We start from the raw sequence: 18,874 nt of genomic DNA, 5'->3' as shown, positions 1-18,874 counted from the left end.
GTTGATTTTAAAGCTTTAATTCCCAATTTAAAAACTATATTATCTTTTATTGAATGTGAATAAACTATAACTATGTCATTTCCGCCCATAAAATATTATCTAACTTTAATGATAAATATAATATATATATTCATATAATTATATGATATTTAATATTTTTATGTTAAATTTAAATATTGTAAAGTTCAAATAAAAATATCAATGAAAAAGTCCTTATAATGTGATAAAGTAACATTTAAATTCTTATTAAAAAATACTTATTTTAATATTTGATCATATTTAAATATGATCATCTAAAATAGAAGAACATATGTAAACAATAATAAAAAAATTCCATCACTGGTTAACCTATTTAATGGAGTTTTCTTATTCATTTTTGTAAGTTTACTATTTTACACCAGATTTTTTTTTTTTGGTTTTTTTTAACGGCATAGATGGACGGGAAAGGGGCGCCAATTCATTAATGCGGAAATGCGGAGGATGTGAAAGGCGTGGCTGTCGCCTGTGGGCGTGTGTGATGGTTTGGGATTGGGGGCTTCCAAAGCTGCTTTGTCTCTGCATCTCAAATTTTGAAGGCAGTGAAGCAGAGCGAGGAAGTCACGCATGCCGAGGTAACGACCATTCGATTCAAGGCACACACACCCACTCTCTCTCTCTTCTCTCCATCTATTACTGGAAGTTACTGTTAGTCAATGATCTTTGCGACGCCGCACTATCGGTAGCCATAAATATTATTGCAGATGGAATAGTCTTTATACCTAGTCTAATGCTGCAGTTGCTTCTTCTGCGAAACCCTATCTCGCTTCAGGCTTCAGCTTCCTCCAATCAAAACACAACGGAAAGTGCCACTACTCATGATTATTTATGGCGCATTCCTCCAAAAACCGATTTCGCTCCGATCCCCTCAATTTCCGTTGATCCTTTTCCATTTTCCTCGGAATCTTGTCATACCGAATGGGGACATGGAGTGATTATTCATTTAATTCACTTACTCATGTAATTCGTTTATTCATTTAATCACTTAATTGTTTACTTTTTATACAAATTAAATGATAAATGTCGTGATGAGGTTCGTTCGTTGTTTCTTCTTTACGCCCGTCGGCCCCAACCCTCAACCGCTCGACCGTTTGGATTGATACGCTCTTTTCGTGTGGAGTTTGCAGGAAAGTGTGACGAGCAGAGAGAACGTGCCTAAAGCCTCTCAGGTCAGTTCTTAATGATCTCTCCATCTGAAAAACGCAATGTTTCACTAATAACTAGTGGTTTGAGAAAGAGCCAACATACTTTTGCTTCTTGGCAATTTCTTTTTCGCGATTTGATTGCTTGCTGGTGCATACATGAACATTGTGGATGCTTTTTTCTGTTTTGGTTCTGATTGACCTTAAGGAGTGAACAATTAACTTGATAACACTTGAAATAACTTCCCTCCGATTCAAGCGGAATTAGTTGGTATCCGTGCATATGTAGCTGTGTCTGGGTTGTGTACAATCCTCGTGTGAGTCTGCGAGAGAAGTTGCTGCGATTCTTATCTGAGAAGACCTTTTTTTTTTTTTTTTTGGTGAAAGAGATGAAGATCTTTATATCTTATATATTCTTACATATTTCTTGTTTTCTTATTCTTATTCTTATCCTTATATGTTGTAAAATCTGTCATTTATTACTGTTAATCTATAGTTGGATAACAGTAACAATTTTTTTTAAAAAAATTCTATATGTTTGAAGATCATGTGAGACCCATGTTTTGAAAAAAAAAAAAGAAGAAATAATTATAGATGTAAGATTCATGTTCAAAAATAATAAACATGACACAAATAATATCTTCAAATAATAAATTATTTTTTATTTTTAATATACACGTGGTAAAAAATGTTAAATTATCTATCAATTGTTGTAAAGTTTAATGGGATTTACTATTCATCAACAAATTCTTAAACAGTAACTCCATTGAACTTTTTTAAAGAATGTATATTTTTTTAGGGTTTTTTTTAACTTGTATACTTGAAAGAAAATTTGAAAAATTGTAAGAATGGCAATACATGTAATTTTTAAATAGTATTAATACTAATCTTATATTTGAATCACTTTATATAAGTAATTGATGGTCTACTCGATAAGATTTTTCCCCCAAGAAAAGTGGATCATTAATTATTTTTTATTTTACTCTTAAATTTTTTTATAAATAAAGCAAAGGTTATATATAAAAGAGAAATTATCTATTAAATATGATTTAATAAAGTTATAAAAGAAAAATTATCTTTTAAATACTAAGCATTTAATATAGGTAAATTCAATGTTTTTCTTTTTTAAATAAAACTAATGATCCAACTATATCTCCTTGATTATAGTAAGGTAGTTAAAAGTAACATTAACATGTGAGTGGACTCTCAATCTAAAAGTAATTATCATTTTTTAAAACTTAAGTGTGAGGTTTTAAGTGCTTAAAATTTAAAAGTTGAAAAAAATTTATACATTTCACGAGCTTAAGATTCATGATTCTATTCACTCAATAATTTATGTGGTATATTGCTCATTAATCCTTTTTAATATACATATTAATGCCCTAATGTATATTAAAAAATTGCCCTTATGATAAGTGTAAAGTATTCCAAAATAAAAATTGCTGCTTAGATTTTCATTTACACATGATAATTAATAATGCATTCATGAATATTTACTGGGGGCAAATTTTTTGTTCAATTAATTAGGGGGGAAGAACTTAGTATATTTTTAACTTGGTTTTAAAATTTTCCCACATATTAATCAAAGAAAACGTGCAAATGTACCTAGGGATAACACATTTTAAGATAAATAAGTAATCATTTTTGTATTTAATATGTATGGGCAAAACAATTTTTAATATATAATAAATTATTGTTTGAATTTTAATTTTTATAAATTAAGAGAAATTGATATTTTGAGTATACAAAAAAAAAATTAACTGGTTAAAGTATACATTTAGTTTTTTAATTTTATACAAAGTTTTATGTTGATCATTTAATTTCATAAAGTGTCATTTTAGTCTTGTAACCCTAATACCAGGAATTTTATAAATAAAAAATTTTTAAATGTTAACATGTTAAGTTTAGTTTATTTTAAAATAACATTGATTGGTATGAAAAATAATTGCTTAAAACTAATAGTGTTAGGAGTTACTCTATCCGTTTAAAAATATAAGGTATTTTTAATTAAATTTTACACCTCAACAAAATAGTTAACTATTTTTTAACTAATTCTATTTTTTTATATTTATTTCTATTACACACTTTACAATAAATATAAAGTTATTATTAATAGAGGCACTTTTAAAAAAAAAATGATTACACCTTGAATGATTAAAAATGCTTTACATTTTTTAACATCTAATTTCTTCAAAAATGCTTTACATTTTTAAATGGAGGGAGTATAATAATAAAAAAATATTTTATAAAATTAATTGATTAAACTGAGATCTTATTTAAACTTAGAAGGATACAAATATACTTTAATATTTTTAATTTATATATTTTATGATAGTTTCATCTTCAGGAAATGAAAGGGAAAAATATGATGGGGCTTCGGTGCATGAGGTCGAATTTTAACTGATACTGCCTGTCACATGAATGATTCACACTAGAAGGATAGAATCTCCCTTGAAAAAAACTTCATGCGCGCGCGCACATGGAATATGGATCACAGAGGATCACTTTCATGTTTATAAAGTCATTTTCATGGGCATAAATTGCACCAAGAGTGAGGGGAAAAAATAAATTAAATTTTTTTGAATGTTTTTAAAAATATATAAATCGCGAACCCCGTTGCTTTTATTGTTATTATTATTATTTAATTACATATATGCATAGTCCAAGCTTTCAAATTTCGAAGTAGTTTTAAAGGACTGAGGGCTTGATTTAGCAGGGGTGGAATTTTTGGGATTGTGATAAGCATGTGAATAAAAGATGAAGATGGACGAATAGTGCAAATAATTTAGAGTTATATTTTTAATTAAAATTAAATTGAAATTTATATTACGTGTGAGTTTCATGATCTGATGAAATGTAGTTTCTCTTTCATAAAAAAAAAGAAATGTAATTTTTATTGATAAAATTAATATGCCTTTCAACTTTTTATAAAATAATTTAGATGTAAAATTTTCATAATAAGTTTTTAAATTATTAAATTATTACTTCTTAAAATGTTAAATTGTGGCTTGCATTATTATTATGTTATTAGTACATTAACAATGATAATTTTTTTGATGACGCATTAATTTTGAGAATTTATTATAGTGTAGTACCTACATATTCAATGATATCCTGTAATAATGAAAGGAATTAAGGGATGATTTCAATAAAGACGTGTATATTATATTATTTAAATTCAAAGCTCTTAAATTTTTAAGATTTCATTGTAGTTTAGGAATTTTGATTTGATACTAAATTTTTAAGAAAAATGTCAAAATTGTCTTCCTTAAATTAATATCAAAACTATCTTACCTCACTTATTTATTTATTCATGAAATATTATTACTTGTCTTATTTCATTTGTTCATTTTTTTATAATGAAATTAAGTGAAAGTATGATAATGAATAAGTGAAATAAGACAATTAATAAAAATCTGTAAGTAAAAAAATAATATACATTATAGGAATTAATAAATTGTATTAAGATAATTTAAACACTTAAAATAAAAACAAGTCAAATAAGGCAATGAAACAACATTTTGTAAGTATAATAAGTGAAGTAATATAATAAACAAGTGAGGTATGAAAATTTTGATATTAATTTAAATAAAATTTTAGATATTTGGAGGGTTTTAAATTCAAATAAATATGGTCCCCACAGAGTTTTATGTTAGAATTATATCACACACACATATTTAAATTACCAATTTGGAGATGTGTGCTTTATTTTCTTTCTAACAATTACAAATGTAGCACTTTTTCTAATTCTTTTTATAAGTCATTTCTAGTATTTTCATTGAAATTAAGAAAAATATTAAATATCATTAACTTTATTTAAAAATCAATAAGTTTTCAACTCTAACCCTATTAAATATACATATTTAAAAAATAGTGTAGCATTTAATAAATTTTCCAGTTTTAATAGGGAAAAAATAGCAAAGATAAATATAATAATTATACTTAAAAAAATATGAATATTAATGTTTTCAAATTTTTGAAATTTCAATAACAGACCATGGTTATTACTTATAATATGTTGTCTTTTGTTAATTGGCTTGATGTTCACAACAAACTTTAATAAATTAAATTCTGAGCCAACGTTACAAAGATTTTTAATTGTTTTTTGTTAGTTTTCTAAGTGACTTTCCTAAATTTTCAATTGATGATATAAATAATCTTAAGTGTATTTAATAATTTTTTCAAGTAATAGATATTAAAAGTACAAAATCATAAGCAATTGGCTAATTGTGATTTACAGCTGACCTTTTTAAACTCTCAACTAATGTTACAAATAATTTTATATATATCCACTCAATTTTTCAGGTGATTTATCTGTATATTTGACAAAAAAGATGATTCTCAATTAATTTTTATATATTTTCAAATCATATTACAAATAATTCTAATTGTGGTTTGAAGGTTTCTCTAGTGAGCATTCACATTTTTAATTATAAGTAAGGATCACAATCTTTTTTGAAATTTTAATAATTTAAAATTTATAATTGTCACTAATTTTCTCACAGGATTCCTAATTGTCATTTCTCCAAAATTTACCCCCCCCCCGTGGACTACATCTTTGCTGACTTTTTTGGCCCGATTTTTATCTCGGTAGAAACATAAAAATTATTATTTATTTGTAGAGTTTTTTTTAATTTATTTCACGTAAATGTAATTTCTTGTTAATAACAAGTAATTCCAATATCCTTTTCTTTCTACAAGCGAGAGGTTTTTCTTCTCCTTCTGGAGTCCTGGTCTCTCAATATTGAGATATGTTTTTGTTTTTTTGGGGTGATTTAATGATATCAAATTAGACTAGTCTTTCCCAAGTTCCAACTTTTTAATATGACTAGTATAATTTTTTCTTTTGTTATTCTTTTTTGAACAATTAGCATACATTTGAAATAAGATTTAAAAGTGATTTCCCTCATTTATGTTAAGTTTTAATAAGACTAGTATATATCATATTATAATATTTTTTTTCCTTTTATCTTGCTAATACATTTTTATCCCCTCATTTCATCAATGACAATTTATTGTTAATCATTACTGCAATTAACTTATATTGAGCATCGTTGGACCAAAAATGGAAATTGTCTCTCTTAATGTGTTTGTTTTTTAAAGAGTATATAACTTTGTGAGACTTCTGTCTGATAGACATCACAATCATTTTAACTTTTTAATGACAACTAAATTAAAGCTTATTTTTTTATTCTTTGCATTTATAATTTATAGAGTTTATTAAATTAATTACAAGTTCAATTAAGATTACAAATAATTCGTGAAATAACTTTTAACATTGTTCCTTTTTTATCTGTGAAACTACTAAAAATTACACTCTTCAAATTGTGGTACAAATAAAGGTGAAAATAGTTTAGGATGAGTTAGGATTTCATCAAGCAATATTAAGCTTGTGTAGCACTCTTTTCATTTTTTGTTGTTAGAGAAACTATTACTTTTAATTTGTATTTTTTTATAAAAAATTATTTATTTCAATAAAAATTTATTACACATTTTTTAAATTACCTCACATAATTTATGCTAATAAAAAACAATTAACATACAGTTATATTTATTAACACAGGACATTTTAGTTTATTTTTTTCATTTTTAAATATAATTATTATAATTAATTAATTTTTTAAACTATGTGATATAATTTTTTTTCATGATTATAGAAACAAAGGGAGTAGGTCAGAGACCTAAACCTTTAAAAATATTTAAAAACCCATTTAAATGTAATTTTTTAAATAGATTTACACATTAATTTTAAAGATATTAAATATGCTTTAATATTATTGAAGTTTAGATATAGATTACCTGATTTTTGAATTGTAATATATAATGACTAAGAAGACTTGCTAATAATTACAATACAATGCAATAATAAACTAATAATATTAAGTTAAATTAAAATTAATATATAATTTCTATCTAATTGAAAACATAATTAAAAATAAAAAATTTAATTAAAAACTAAATAATGAAAGTAATAATGTATATATAATATATTAAATCATAATAATATATATAAAATATAAATAGATCAGTCTATTATTTAATTAAATGGGTTGAGTTGGGCGCGTCGTAGGCCTTCTTTCACCCCAAGTGCCAGAGTGCGTGTCGGTGAAAAAACATAGTTCTATTAATACCATCCTTTTTTATTGGCTGTAATTAGTAATAATTGACCGTGACACGGGGTTGATGTTAATCATGAGGAGCTGTAGTTTTTTGACTGGTGCAATTATTTTTGTTGCCCTAATAATAATGGGGTTGAGCCCACCCAAAAGTTGGGGTCGTTTTCTTATCTTGTGAGGTGTGATGGCTGCACTGCCTCCCTACCTTTCCCTTAGACGGCTACACCACTCCACGACCACTTTGTACCCACAGTCCAATCAGTCAAAACTAACCCTTTCCCATTATCCTCTTCTCCCTGGGTTTCGCATCTACACCCCCACTTACTGTTCAGTCCTCATCTTTCCGTCCTATCCCTAGGGCTTCTCCTTCTCCACCCTAATTGGCAGCTAGCTAGATCTCCGTATTTTATGATTTCCCGATGCATCTGGTTTCCAGATCTGCTTTATTCTTCTCCTCTCTTTTTTAGATTCCTCACAGTAGTTCTTTTCTCTTAAATTTTTTTTCCAAATCGAAGTTTATGGGAACCCGGAAAACGAGTTCTAGGGTTTGATCTCATCGTATAGTTTTTCAAACTAGGTGGTGAAGCAGAAACTTCGCTACTTAAGATACAGTCCCCGTATGTTCTGCCGATTCATTGATTCTTCTTAAGATTGGATCAGGTACTCGAAAACAGTGTGTACATTCTAAGGTTCCATTTTTACCTACCTCATTGAACCATCTGGGGTTTCCTTCAGCAATATATTGAAGTACCGAATTCTGATTCTATAAGGGCTTTATCTTACCTCGTGGAAACACGCTGGATTCGCGGTTCTCTGTTGTCTTCGGCATTCTAGGGGTACCTTTCTTGTTCCGATTTTTTTTTTCTCTTTTCTTTCTTTTGATAATTTTTTGCCCCCCAAATATATGTGAATCACATGATGATGTGGTGGTAATTTCTCAGTGGGGAAGGAGGCGTTTGTTTTCAGAACCAGAAGTATATTTTCACGGAGGATATTTTGCCCATCTGAATCTGACCATGGCTTTAGGGTTCTTATTTTGAAAGGAATTGTTAATTTTCTGAGACGCTGGCACAAACCCCTTATGTTTAGGGCTTTAAAAGTAGTTCTCCTTTAGGTCGCTTTCCAGGAGCCCGAAACCACTGCATCGACCTTAAAGATTCCCGTAAACTAGTACTGCAGGGTGAGAAAAGGAGGAATCAAAGTAGTGTCCGTTGCGAGATGATGCTTCGAAACTCCTCGTTATTCAAAACTTTCAAAGATTCTTTTCCGGTCCTCTTGTAATTTCCGAGTTACGGTGTGGTGGCGATTAATTCTGAATATACACGCAATATCGGCAATCTTGTGCTTGCACCAGTTTTTTCAAGAGGCTAACTAGCTGAACCTGCGGCCGGCTCTTTTCAGAAAAATTTAGGGTTGAGCTCTTAGTAAAATGATAAATTGATCCTTTTAAACTTAAAAATAAACCTTAGGTTTTACGAAAATGATTAAATTATATTAATGTTAATATCAATAAAAATTTTCAACAATTAGTTAATATTCCTAACAAAATCTAATTGTCAGGTTGATCTTAGGGTGTTGTTATTTTTTATTAAATTTAAATTTGTTGTGTGGATTAATTTAAATTTATTTTTTTAGATTTAATGTGATGTATAATAATTTTTTTGATATTTTAAATATGCTTTTTAAATTTTTAATTTGAAAAATGGAAAAAAAAATAGGACTCCCTGGCGGTCAAAGCAAAATGGAGTTCTGAGGTATAATTAAACTTAGAAAGGCCAACCGGTTTAAAGTTTAAACTCTCTTAATTGACCACTCTAGTTTTTGTCTGTTCAGTATTTACACGTTGACCCTGGATTTGATGTCAATTAGTGTAACGAACATGATTGTTGGAAATTTCTGAAATATAACAACCTAGCATTTTTCAATCATCTTCAATATATTTGGGTTCGGCCTCACAAGGAGAGTCAATGAGTAGGGATTAAATAAAGAATCGGGTACTGGGCATAGGAATTGTTTTGCAGTACTTTCTGTAAGGGGCCATAATCGCACTTAATTTGTCGCGATACACGTTAACTAAGCGCTAAAGATAATTTATTACAGGGTAAGCTAATTATAATTCATCCCCTCCCTCTCCTCCAATTTCACCGATAATAAACTGCCATAAAAAGTTCTCAAGCAGAGGATCTTTTTCATTCAGTCATTCTAATTAATGATCATTTCCATCCCCACCAGAAGAGATCACGAGAAAGGGAAGAACAGCAGAATAGCCGTTCACTTGAAGGTACTTCAACAGTATGGCACATGCGTTTTGAGCAGTGTCATATTTAAGTAGATAAGCCTTATTCATCTTCAGTGATTACATCTGACATCAATATCCTCTCATCTCATGCAGCCCCGAAATGAAAGATTTTTTCCTTAACAAACAAACCACGCCTCGGATATAATTACCGTTCTTTTGGGCATGCATTTAAAAATTATCCACGTGTCTTGTCATGAATGGTCAGTCAGTATCTTCACATTTAAAACTACTGACAGGTCATTTTCAGTTTATTGCTGGCATCCAAAACCCACGAGTTCATGCATTCTGCTATTGTTTTCTCTGAGCGATAAATAAAACAAAGATCGACTGTTGACGTTGACCATGATAAACCTTTTTACTTCAATCAAACACGTCAATTTTTTTAATGATAAACTACTTCTAATTAACCTTTTAACTTATATTTATGCCACCATCCGCAAATAAAACTTGTAGTAGGTCAAAGCCACATGCTTTATAATTTGATAGACTATTGACAGTTTACGCAAAACCTTTTTATGAGATTTATTATTATTATTACTATTATTTAATATTTGAATGGGGGTGAAACCACTCCTATAACATTGAATCAACCACCACATCCGAACCAAGGAGCAACTTTGCCAATGAGGCAATGCACAAAGCGTATTACAAAGCTAGCGACACAAACAATTAAGAGCACTTTACCTATTTGTGGTTAGCTTAAGTAGTAAAGATAAGGTGGGCTGTAGATAAAAATTAAAGCTTCAAACTCTTGTATTATATGAAAAATTTAAGACTACTTTAATCACAAAGTAATTAAAGGCTCTTCTTATCACTATTGGTCCTTTCAGAAATCGTTTATTTAAACAATAATAATCTAGCTGAACACAGACAACACCCCTTGCCCCCAACGCGCTAGGGGACAAAATGGAACCAGATCCCTTGTTGCCCATCTCAAGATCGGGACCATGAGTTTTAATCTGATGGTCCTCATATGCTAAATTTCATGAAAGGTGTAATTTGATTTTTTCAGGCGCCATTTTGATTTCTTTGCCCTCGAAAAATCATTTAAAAAAAACAAATTTGTATTATTTCATGATTGTAAAATACCAGGATGTCTCTCATTTTATCTACAAGCTAATGATAAAAAAATCATTTGCATAAAAGAGACCCATCAAGCCAAAAAACTAAACATGGGTACACTTTCCTCCACATCTTTTGAAATGGGCAACGAATCCGGATTCGGGACAGAATGAAGTAAAATTTTAAAACCACTTGTTCTCTGCGCACACCTCCTATACTAGACTCGTAGACTAGCCTAATTTTTCCATTCTGTTCTTAAGACCAGAATACACCTAGTATTTTATAATTCAACAGCTGTGTAGCTGAATGTTGAATTTATATAAACCTGTTCAGTTACTTTAACGAGTTGTCTTCTGTAATTCAGAAAATTTCGAGGAGGAGAGGTTGAACTTGAAGGGAAGATGAAATTGACGCAAAGGTGGAGGACAGTGCAACTTGTCGGAGACACATTTTCTACAAGCAACTACATGTGTTTCTAAGTACGGTGAGTCTGCTTTTCCTTTTCATTTCCTTAATATCGAACCAGTTCGAACAAACTTTCTCCGTTAATATAATTGGTGTTTCAGATTTCTGCTATAGACTTGATTTCAGGCTTATCTTTCGTACAAATAAAAATCACACGCTACTATAGCTTGAGCCAAGCACGCCAACATGATAAGCTTAACATGTTTCATCCTAGAAATGATCATCTTTGTTCAGTCTTCCTTGTCTCTATCCTGGTTGAGAACTAATAACACACGTACAACGCCAAATAGTGGGTCCTAGACCTTCGTTGGCCGTAGTGGTCATCATATACTTGGTGGACATAGTTCATCAGTATCCCATTGAAGAGGTACTATCTTAGAATGCATGCGTTACCTCTCTTTTCTAAATTAGTTGTATCAATGTGAAGGATTTTTGTTTGCAACATAGAATGCCTGTTATTTTGCATATGATTATTTTCTAACTGGCTTTGATGAAAGAAAATTTCTCATAATTTTGAGAAAGAGGATCGCTCTCTGTCTGACAACTGACAAGATAGCCGATGCTAGACATGTCAGTACCTACGCTGGTTTGAAAGTTGAAAGTGAGAAATTTTCCACTAAAATGTCTCGAGATCTTTAGTTAACTTTACTGTAGGAGAGGTTGTTCTAACTCAGTAGCTCTAGCCTTGGGTTTGATACAATCCGATTTTATAACTCGTAATCTATATTCGATATGGGGTGTGTGTGTGTGTGTGTGAAGGGATGCGTGTCATTATATTTATGTTTGGTTCCCAAAAAAAAAAAAAGAAGATCTAAAAAAGGCTAATAAAAACGACAACTTTGAAAAGGAAAAAGAAAAAGCTGATTAAGGTATATTTTTCCTAATATTTGAAAAAAAAAAAAACCTATGTCTTGCACGCACAAAAACGCACCGATCACCTCCTTCGTTAATTGGAGGCTCTGATATAAGCTTAGGCGTGATTGAAAACGGCACTCATAAAATAACATTCAGAGCTACCGTAAAGCAGCTTTACAAACCAGTGAAATTCTGCCTTGTCTCTATATAACCAATTTTATTAATCAAGGGGATTCCTTATCCTTTCCTTTGTCATTTCTTGATCGTTCTATGACCTAATTCAGCATAACTTACGTATCATTTACTAATCTAATATTTATTTCATAGCTCTTATCACAAAAGTAAATTTCCTTTTATGATTATTTTTATTTGGTGCTTGACGGGAATAAAATTGGTCAATATTGATTTGCCCAAAAGCTTTAATCAGATGAGAATCGAAAGATTTATCGTACCAAGTAATACCTTCCGTAGCTACCATAACTATATTTGCTTTGTTTTTAAACTTCTTGTTACTTCTATTCATAAAAATTACCCTTTCGGAGCTTTTTTTCTCCGGTACGAAAAACGATTATTTAGGGGGTATGTTCATATTAGTTTGGTAAAATACTCCTTCAACTCAGAAAAATTGTTTTTTTGGGTGATTTTTTAAAATAATTGTCCGTTTTAAAGTTTCGATAAAGTATTAATTTTTGATTGGTTTACCCTTTGTTAATGCAAAAGATCTATATAAATATATGGTAGTTTGCTGAAATATTATTAAATTTCACAAATATATAATTTAATTATTTTCTAATTAGTTTGGATGAAAAGACCCAAAATGACAATTTTTACAAATTGCAGGAATTGCTATAAAATTTTACGACAGTAGAGGTTATATTTAGTGATAATGATTTTCTTGGTCCATAAAAAAGCCCTAAAGCACCGATTTTTATAAACCAAACTTGCCTAGGAATTTTAAGTGAAGTCTTTGCTAGACCTGAAGTCTGGTCACATGCTAATTTATTTTAAAGTAGTTATAGGGAAAATATGGTAGAGCGATAACATAACTTACACTGCTCCTCCATGCACAGTCAACTCGATAAGTTTTATTTAGCTTTTACTCATCATGTTCAATGTTTTCAAGTGTACTCTTTTTCACTGAAACGATACGGATCCTGTCTGAAAATATAATTATAACAAGATTGTTTCGAAACAATGAATAGAATTATTATACGAATCTCCAAAGCTTAGACATGCATGCAGCAAAGAAAAACTAACTCGATGCAAGAATCTTGAGTCTATGGGGCAGAAAATTTTTCTCGTCGGAGACCTTCTGTTTGTGTCTTGGCTCTCGAAAAACATGCTCAGGATCCATACTCTTTATTAAAGCTAAGAATTAGAAGTGAATCTTTACGGGTACGGTGAAATTAATTGATGGACATGCTAAGCAAATGCTAATGCATTCCATGTAAGTGTACTGAATTAGACTTGAGTTTGTATAAGGACACTGTCTCTACAAGGTGTAAAATTTGAAGACATAATATTTATTATAAATCCTATTGAATGATGGTGTAAAAAAAAAATCCTATTGAATGAGTGATTAAGTTGTTTCATTCTAGAAATTTAGTTTGGAAAAGGGAGAGGGATAAGTATTTCCTAGAATCTAGATAAAGTTTTGCTACCAAATAATAACATCCTGATGATATCTGATATATATCCTTTTTACTATGTTGTTCTTAACAACCCTATAATCCATCGGTCTAGTCTAAATATATCATTTGCTCCTCCATTGGATCTTTTGGTTCCTCCATGGCTTGTTGTTTTAATAATTATCCGTGTCAATATGTGGCTGAAACTTCAGATTTGATGCGTGCGTTCATTATTAGTTAATTAACTTTCCTCCACATGCTTTAGTTTCACATATCTTTTTCTTGAATCTGTGTTCTGATAAGCTGAAATCATTCATATTTTGAAATTTCAAAACGAGAAATCGACATAAGCATAGTGGTACATATAGTGGATATGTGTCCATTCAATCACTTCTCTAAAGATAATCAAATAGAGTTAATCACACATTGGAATACGCTTAGGCTATTCAAAGACAGCAAAAACATCCATACACCAGATAACCCTAATAAACCATTTTCCTAGGGACAATTCAACTTTAAAAAAAAAAATTAACATTAATGTAGCAACATGTCATCTCAGCGTGTCAGCAACACAAGTATGACTTAATATAAGCATAAATATTTCAAGAAATCTCTCTGTATTGCTAATACTTGTGGATTTTCAACTATATTTGTGTCACTAAACAAATATGATGGGTCGGGGAAGAAACAAGAAATTAAAAGTTACATTATTAATTCCACAGAGATGACATACATTCATTTACCAGATATTGTTTTCAGATGTTAGCAAATGGAAGAAGCCTTATTACATTACATACCAGAAGGAAAGAAATTAAAGAAAATACATCATGCTTGCATTTTAAATATGGATCAATTGACACATCAAAGATAGATATGCAAGGGGATGAACCAATTTATCATACGTTAGATCATGTGATTGTTGTTGGCCTCCCAAAGTTTTGCCAAGGACTGAAATTCCACAAACTGATGCTGCTGCAAACAATTACATGGTGCTATTAGAAATAGTAATCTGCTTTAATTTGTATTGCTGATGCATGTTTGTCAATTATCACGCTACATGTTAAGACCACCATATTCAATCATTAATTACATGAAGATTTATTGTTATGATAGCCACAAATAGCTGAAATTCTGCAAATTGATGCTGCAGTGTCGATACACTTTTTCGGAAGATGGATGCATAATGTTTGTGTAGTTTTTTTGGTGCAAAATTTGGTGTAATAGCTTGAACTTACATCTTGTACGAATGTAGATGGAGTATTCAATGAGTTGAATATCAAGGATGGGCTCCATTTGCCCATACTAACCACCATGGAATCATCATCTTTTGCCTGAGAACTTCGTTCTTTTTCAGCAGCCTGAGCCATCACCTCCAAGGAGGGATTACTCACCTTTTCTCCTGTTTCAAAGGGATTCCAAGAACCGAATTGGGTGAGGTTACAATTATGGTTTGTGTCATCAGCTTCTGGAAGTAATTTCCGACTTTTCATCTGCTTGGTCCTCTCTCTTGCCCTCTCTCTAGCCTTTTCCCTCGACTTCCTTGCGACTAGAGGATCCACTAGTGCATTCTTTCTTGTATTTTTGTCCTTCTCTTCACCAGTAAGGAACGTTCTCCCTCTTGCTCTTGATTCATTCCACTTAATGCCACATCATCCAATCCTGACACCCCCTCACACTCTGAAGTTGAAGATGCACTCCTCACCCCGTTGACACCACAATTATTGTAATTCTTGTCCATTGCTAGCTGTTTGATCTCGTCTTTACACTGATTCAGCAGCCACTCAACGGTTTTGCTGGCCTTGTCAAAGCCTAGAATGTCTTGAAGACCAAAGAACCTCTTGGCTACTTCCAGAGAAAGTCTCATTCTCCGATCTCTTAGCCCTCTAGCCGTCTTGATCTTGCTGTGCCTGTCTCTCTTGCAAATCCTCTTATTCCTTCCAGGGATCTGCTCATTCTTGTTCGAAACCTCCATGCTGGCACTAGCTGCTTCAGCTAGAGGTTGTGATTGATGGTGAAGTAATAAGAGGTAGTCATGATGGTGGTTTGGTTGTTGAGCGAGGAAGATATCGTTGTCTTCAAAGGAAGGCGGAGGGAAGGGAAGAAAGGAGAAAGGAGGAGGAGGAGGAGGAGGAGGAAGGCTTTGTTGCGTGGTGCTTTGGTTGCTATCAAAGGTAAAAGGGTTCGAAGGAAACATATTGGTTGGATACTTTGAGCTTGTTGCACTTGATGATAACCCTAGCTAGGCCTCCGCGAATGGGACTAGATAAAGCTTGAGAACGACATGTTCAGTTCTATAAAGGAACAATAGAGCAGCAATTCCATCCTTTTCACTTCATTTTAGTTCGCCTGCTCCCCAGCGCTCTACCTGCATAAAAGCAAGAAATATACAGTTTGAGAAAGACAACCATTTTCTTACTGTTCTTTTTACCTATTGATGATGATGCACCACCGTATATGTGTTCGTGTGTAGCTGTGTGAGAGAGAGAGAGGTGTTGTGCAACTGCCTCCTTGGAGCATAGTACGTACAACAGTTTGAAGAAGACAGCACAGACAATAATACCTTACAGGCATGAGGGTTGAATAATGAGCTTAGCCGAGGGGTGGGGGAGAGAGAAGGCAGAGAGTAAAGATGGTGCGAGTGATTAAAGAACCACCATCCAACAACAGCAATTTATTGCCCGTAATCCAACACCTTTTTTTCTTAACAGCTTTCGAGCTAAAAGCTAACCTCTCTTTAGAACCATATTATGAGATTTGAGAAGTCAGTGGATAGATAATGTCCTCTCACCTTTGCCACTTCACGTGGTCCGTAGGTGCCACTTCACGCGCAACTCAAAATCCCCCACCTTCTCTTCCCTCCCCAACCTTCCTCTCATGCTAGCAATCTAGCATAGAATTCCGTCACATTTCAGTTGATAAATATATTAAATATGTCGTTATATATGATTCTTTTTTAATTTGTTTTCATATATTTATCTGTTTAATCTGGTTTTCATTTATTGCTGCCTACCTGTCTCATTGACCTTGCATGGACTTCCAAGTTTCATCCATGTCTGTCTCTGTCCGGTTCATTCTCTGAGACGCGCAAACAGAGAGTGGTTCAAATGGGAAAGCGTGGGACGTCACATGCCATGACTTTTATGGGAAGCTGCCCGCAACACATTATTTTCTTCTTCTTTTCTTTATTATTCCCGTTGTCGATGTGATCCTTAATATTTTTTTTTTTTAATTCTAGCCAATTCACTGGCAGAAGAAAGAAGAAACTGTACACTGTTTGCCTACACGTGTCCCCCTCTAGCCCTAAAGAGGAGAGAGAAAGGTACCATAATTATTTCAGTCCAACGGGCTTCCACTGTGAGGCCTGCCACGGGAAGCGATGCTCCCTTTGACTGGGGTTCCTTACCACGTCATTTTCACCAAAAAGAGAAGTTCCAATTATTTATCTGTTCATCTATGTATCGATCCATCAAACTTTGCTCGATTTTATTTATAAATTATTTTCATGTATTAGTATAATAAAAATATAAAAAATAAAACTTAATAAAATTATAAACATACTTTTTAAAAAATAAATAAATTATATAATATTATTTTTTATTTATCTCTTTTTATTTTTTAAAAATAATTTAGATATTTTATTTAAAATAAAATATCATTATTAATTTAATAATTTATAAAGTGAATCGGAGGAAGTATTTGAGAATATCTTCTTGTTGGTTTTCGCTTCCCATGCGTGCCTAAGCTTATCCCTTTGCCTTGTGGCTGAAAATGCTCTTGCTGTGGTGCTTTTCGCTGGTGTTGTAGGGTCAATTGCTTATCATTATTGAATTAGAAACAATAATTACTAGTTGATCATTACTAAATTTTTATTTGCTTGATTTATTATAAAAACCGTGTTTCAAATACAAGCATTTATAGATGTGATCACTTCACCTGTACATGGCGGCCTTGTACATATTTCAAATAGGTATCGTCCCATTTACACTTGAATGCCCTCTCTCTCAGCGCACCTGAATGACCTAACAAACTTTCCTTTTTCTGAGTTTTTCTTTCCATTTTTACATGCCGCTCTTCCCACTTAATTTATCTACAAGTACACCTACAACTTTCCTCTCTCTCTCTCTCTCTCTCTCTCTCTCTGTAGCTATAGCTGAGTCTTGCAAGCACTTTAAAAATGGCATAATTACAAGGACACATGATATATGGCAAAACAAGGGTCGTGCTGGGGTTGCTTTCAAGCAGGAGAGATAACTCTGAGTGGCGAAAGTTGTAGGGCATGTGTGTTAGAGTGCTTGATTATGAGACCACAAAGCCAAACCCTACATAGTCATGCCTGCTTATGCTCTCTTAGTGCTTTCATTTCTATGGATAGGTTTTTTTCTTTCTTTCTTTTCGCTTCAATTTTCCACTGTACCAGAAAAGAGAAAAGAAAGAAAACCTCCCATTTGTGGTTGAGATTACAAGCTAGCCTCCCTTTCCTTTATCTATGGCATATCAGATCACTGTTTTTCTCGTTTCTCCTCGCTTTTCAGAGACATCTCGATTTGTGGATTCTAGGTGGTGAACAAATTTCCTGTCTCGAGGTCTCGTGGGTCAACAATTACTTCCCTCTTGCAGGTTCATTTGGTCTCAAATTGTATTGAAACAGAAAAATCTGCGTTTTTTGATGCGGAAATTTTGTGCCGATTCTTTCAGCATTATTCCTCTGCAGGTTCTGCTGGGTAGAACAAGTACAAGCTTATCCATTCTACGCCGAAATTATCTCTAGTTTGTGTATGATTTTTTAAACAATAGTGTATGCATGTTTGATTGAGATCTAATTGTTTTTAAGGAGGCGGTTTTTTTTTATAAAAAATTTTTTTGTGTATTTATTGATCGAAATTTTGTTGACTCAGTACATAGTTTGTCTAACTGTATATATAAAAATGAAATTAAACATTCAGTTTGTTTAGTTTTTATTCAAATATTAGTAATTAAGTTTTAATCCTTTTAACTGTCGGTTTGAAAAATGTAGTGTCTGAACGCATGCGTATAAGCACTTCTATGTCTTTTGGTGCGGGCCAGAACATAAATCTTAGACATGTTGACACAAGTGTCCAATTTTTGTCATTGGAGCTTTCCCCTAGCACTTATTCCCCTCAACATCAGAACTCGACTACATTAATCCATCATTTTCTGTGTTAGTAGATACTATAAGGCAGACTTGTTTGGCTCATCTTTTAGATTTTTCGCCCTAATTATTGAATTAACTTTTGACATAAAGGTGTGACA

At 32.0% G+C, this 18,874-nt stretch overlaps 2 protein-coding genes across 7 annotated transcripts; one reads left to right on the top strand and one right to left on the bottom strand.

Annotated features, from left to right (window-relative positions):
• The first annotated feature begins 474 nt into the window (after positions 1–474).
• On the top strand, positions 475–18,492 carry LOC129319410 (uncharacterized). Of its 6 annotated transcripts, none has more exons than XR_008595502.1 (5): positions 475–611; positions 741–996; positions 1,157–1,205; positions 11,020–11,139; positions 18,136–18,492. XR_008595502.1 is itself a non-coding variant. In XM_054964472.1 (5 exons), the coding sequence occupies exons 2-5, from the start codon at positions 955–957 to the stop codon at positions 8,332–8,334; spliced, it is 249 nt and encodes an 82-aa protein (XP_054820447.1). In that variant the 5' UTR covers positions 475–611; positions 741–954; the 3' UTR covers positions 8,335–8,873. The 6 variants fall into 6 exon arrangements, 3 of the variants coding, with proteins under 3 accessions (XP_054820447.1, XP_054820445.1, XP_054820446.1); XM_054964472.1 differs by lacking the exons at positions 11,020–11,139; positions 18,136–18,492 and adding exons at positions 8,065–8,130; positions 8,236–8,873 and having other exon boundaries at positions 1,164–1,205; XM_054964470.1 differs by lacking the exons at positions 11,020–11,139; positions 18,136–18,492 and adding exons at positions 8,065–8,130; positions 8,236–8,873.
• Positions 14,288–16,463, bottom strand: LOC129319409 (transcription factor TB1-like). Its single transcript, XM_054964469.1, is given in 4 exon segments — positions 14,288–14,575; positions 14,839–15,216; positions 15,219–15,968; positions 16,164–16,463. Coding segments are annotated over 3 exon segments (1,026 nt in total). The 5' UTR covers positions 15,798–15,968; positions 16,164–16,463; the 3' UTR covers positions 14,288–14,506.
• Positions 18,493–18,874: the final 382 nt, after the last annotated feature.

Source organism: Prosopis cineraria, unplaced genomic scaffold (genome assembly GCF_029017545.1).
Source record: "Prosopis cineraria cultivar Desert tree isolate PC_DT_omini unplaced genomic scaffold, ASM2901754v1 PC9, whole genome shotgun sequence".
NCBI classification, from domain to species: Eukaryota; Viridiplantae; Streptophyta; class Magnoliopsida; order Fabales; family Fabaceae; genus Prosopis; species Prosopis cineraria.
This window is presented reverse-complemented; position numbering and strand designations above follow the sequence as displayed.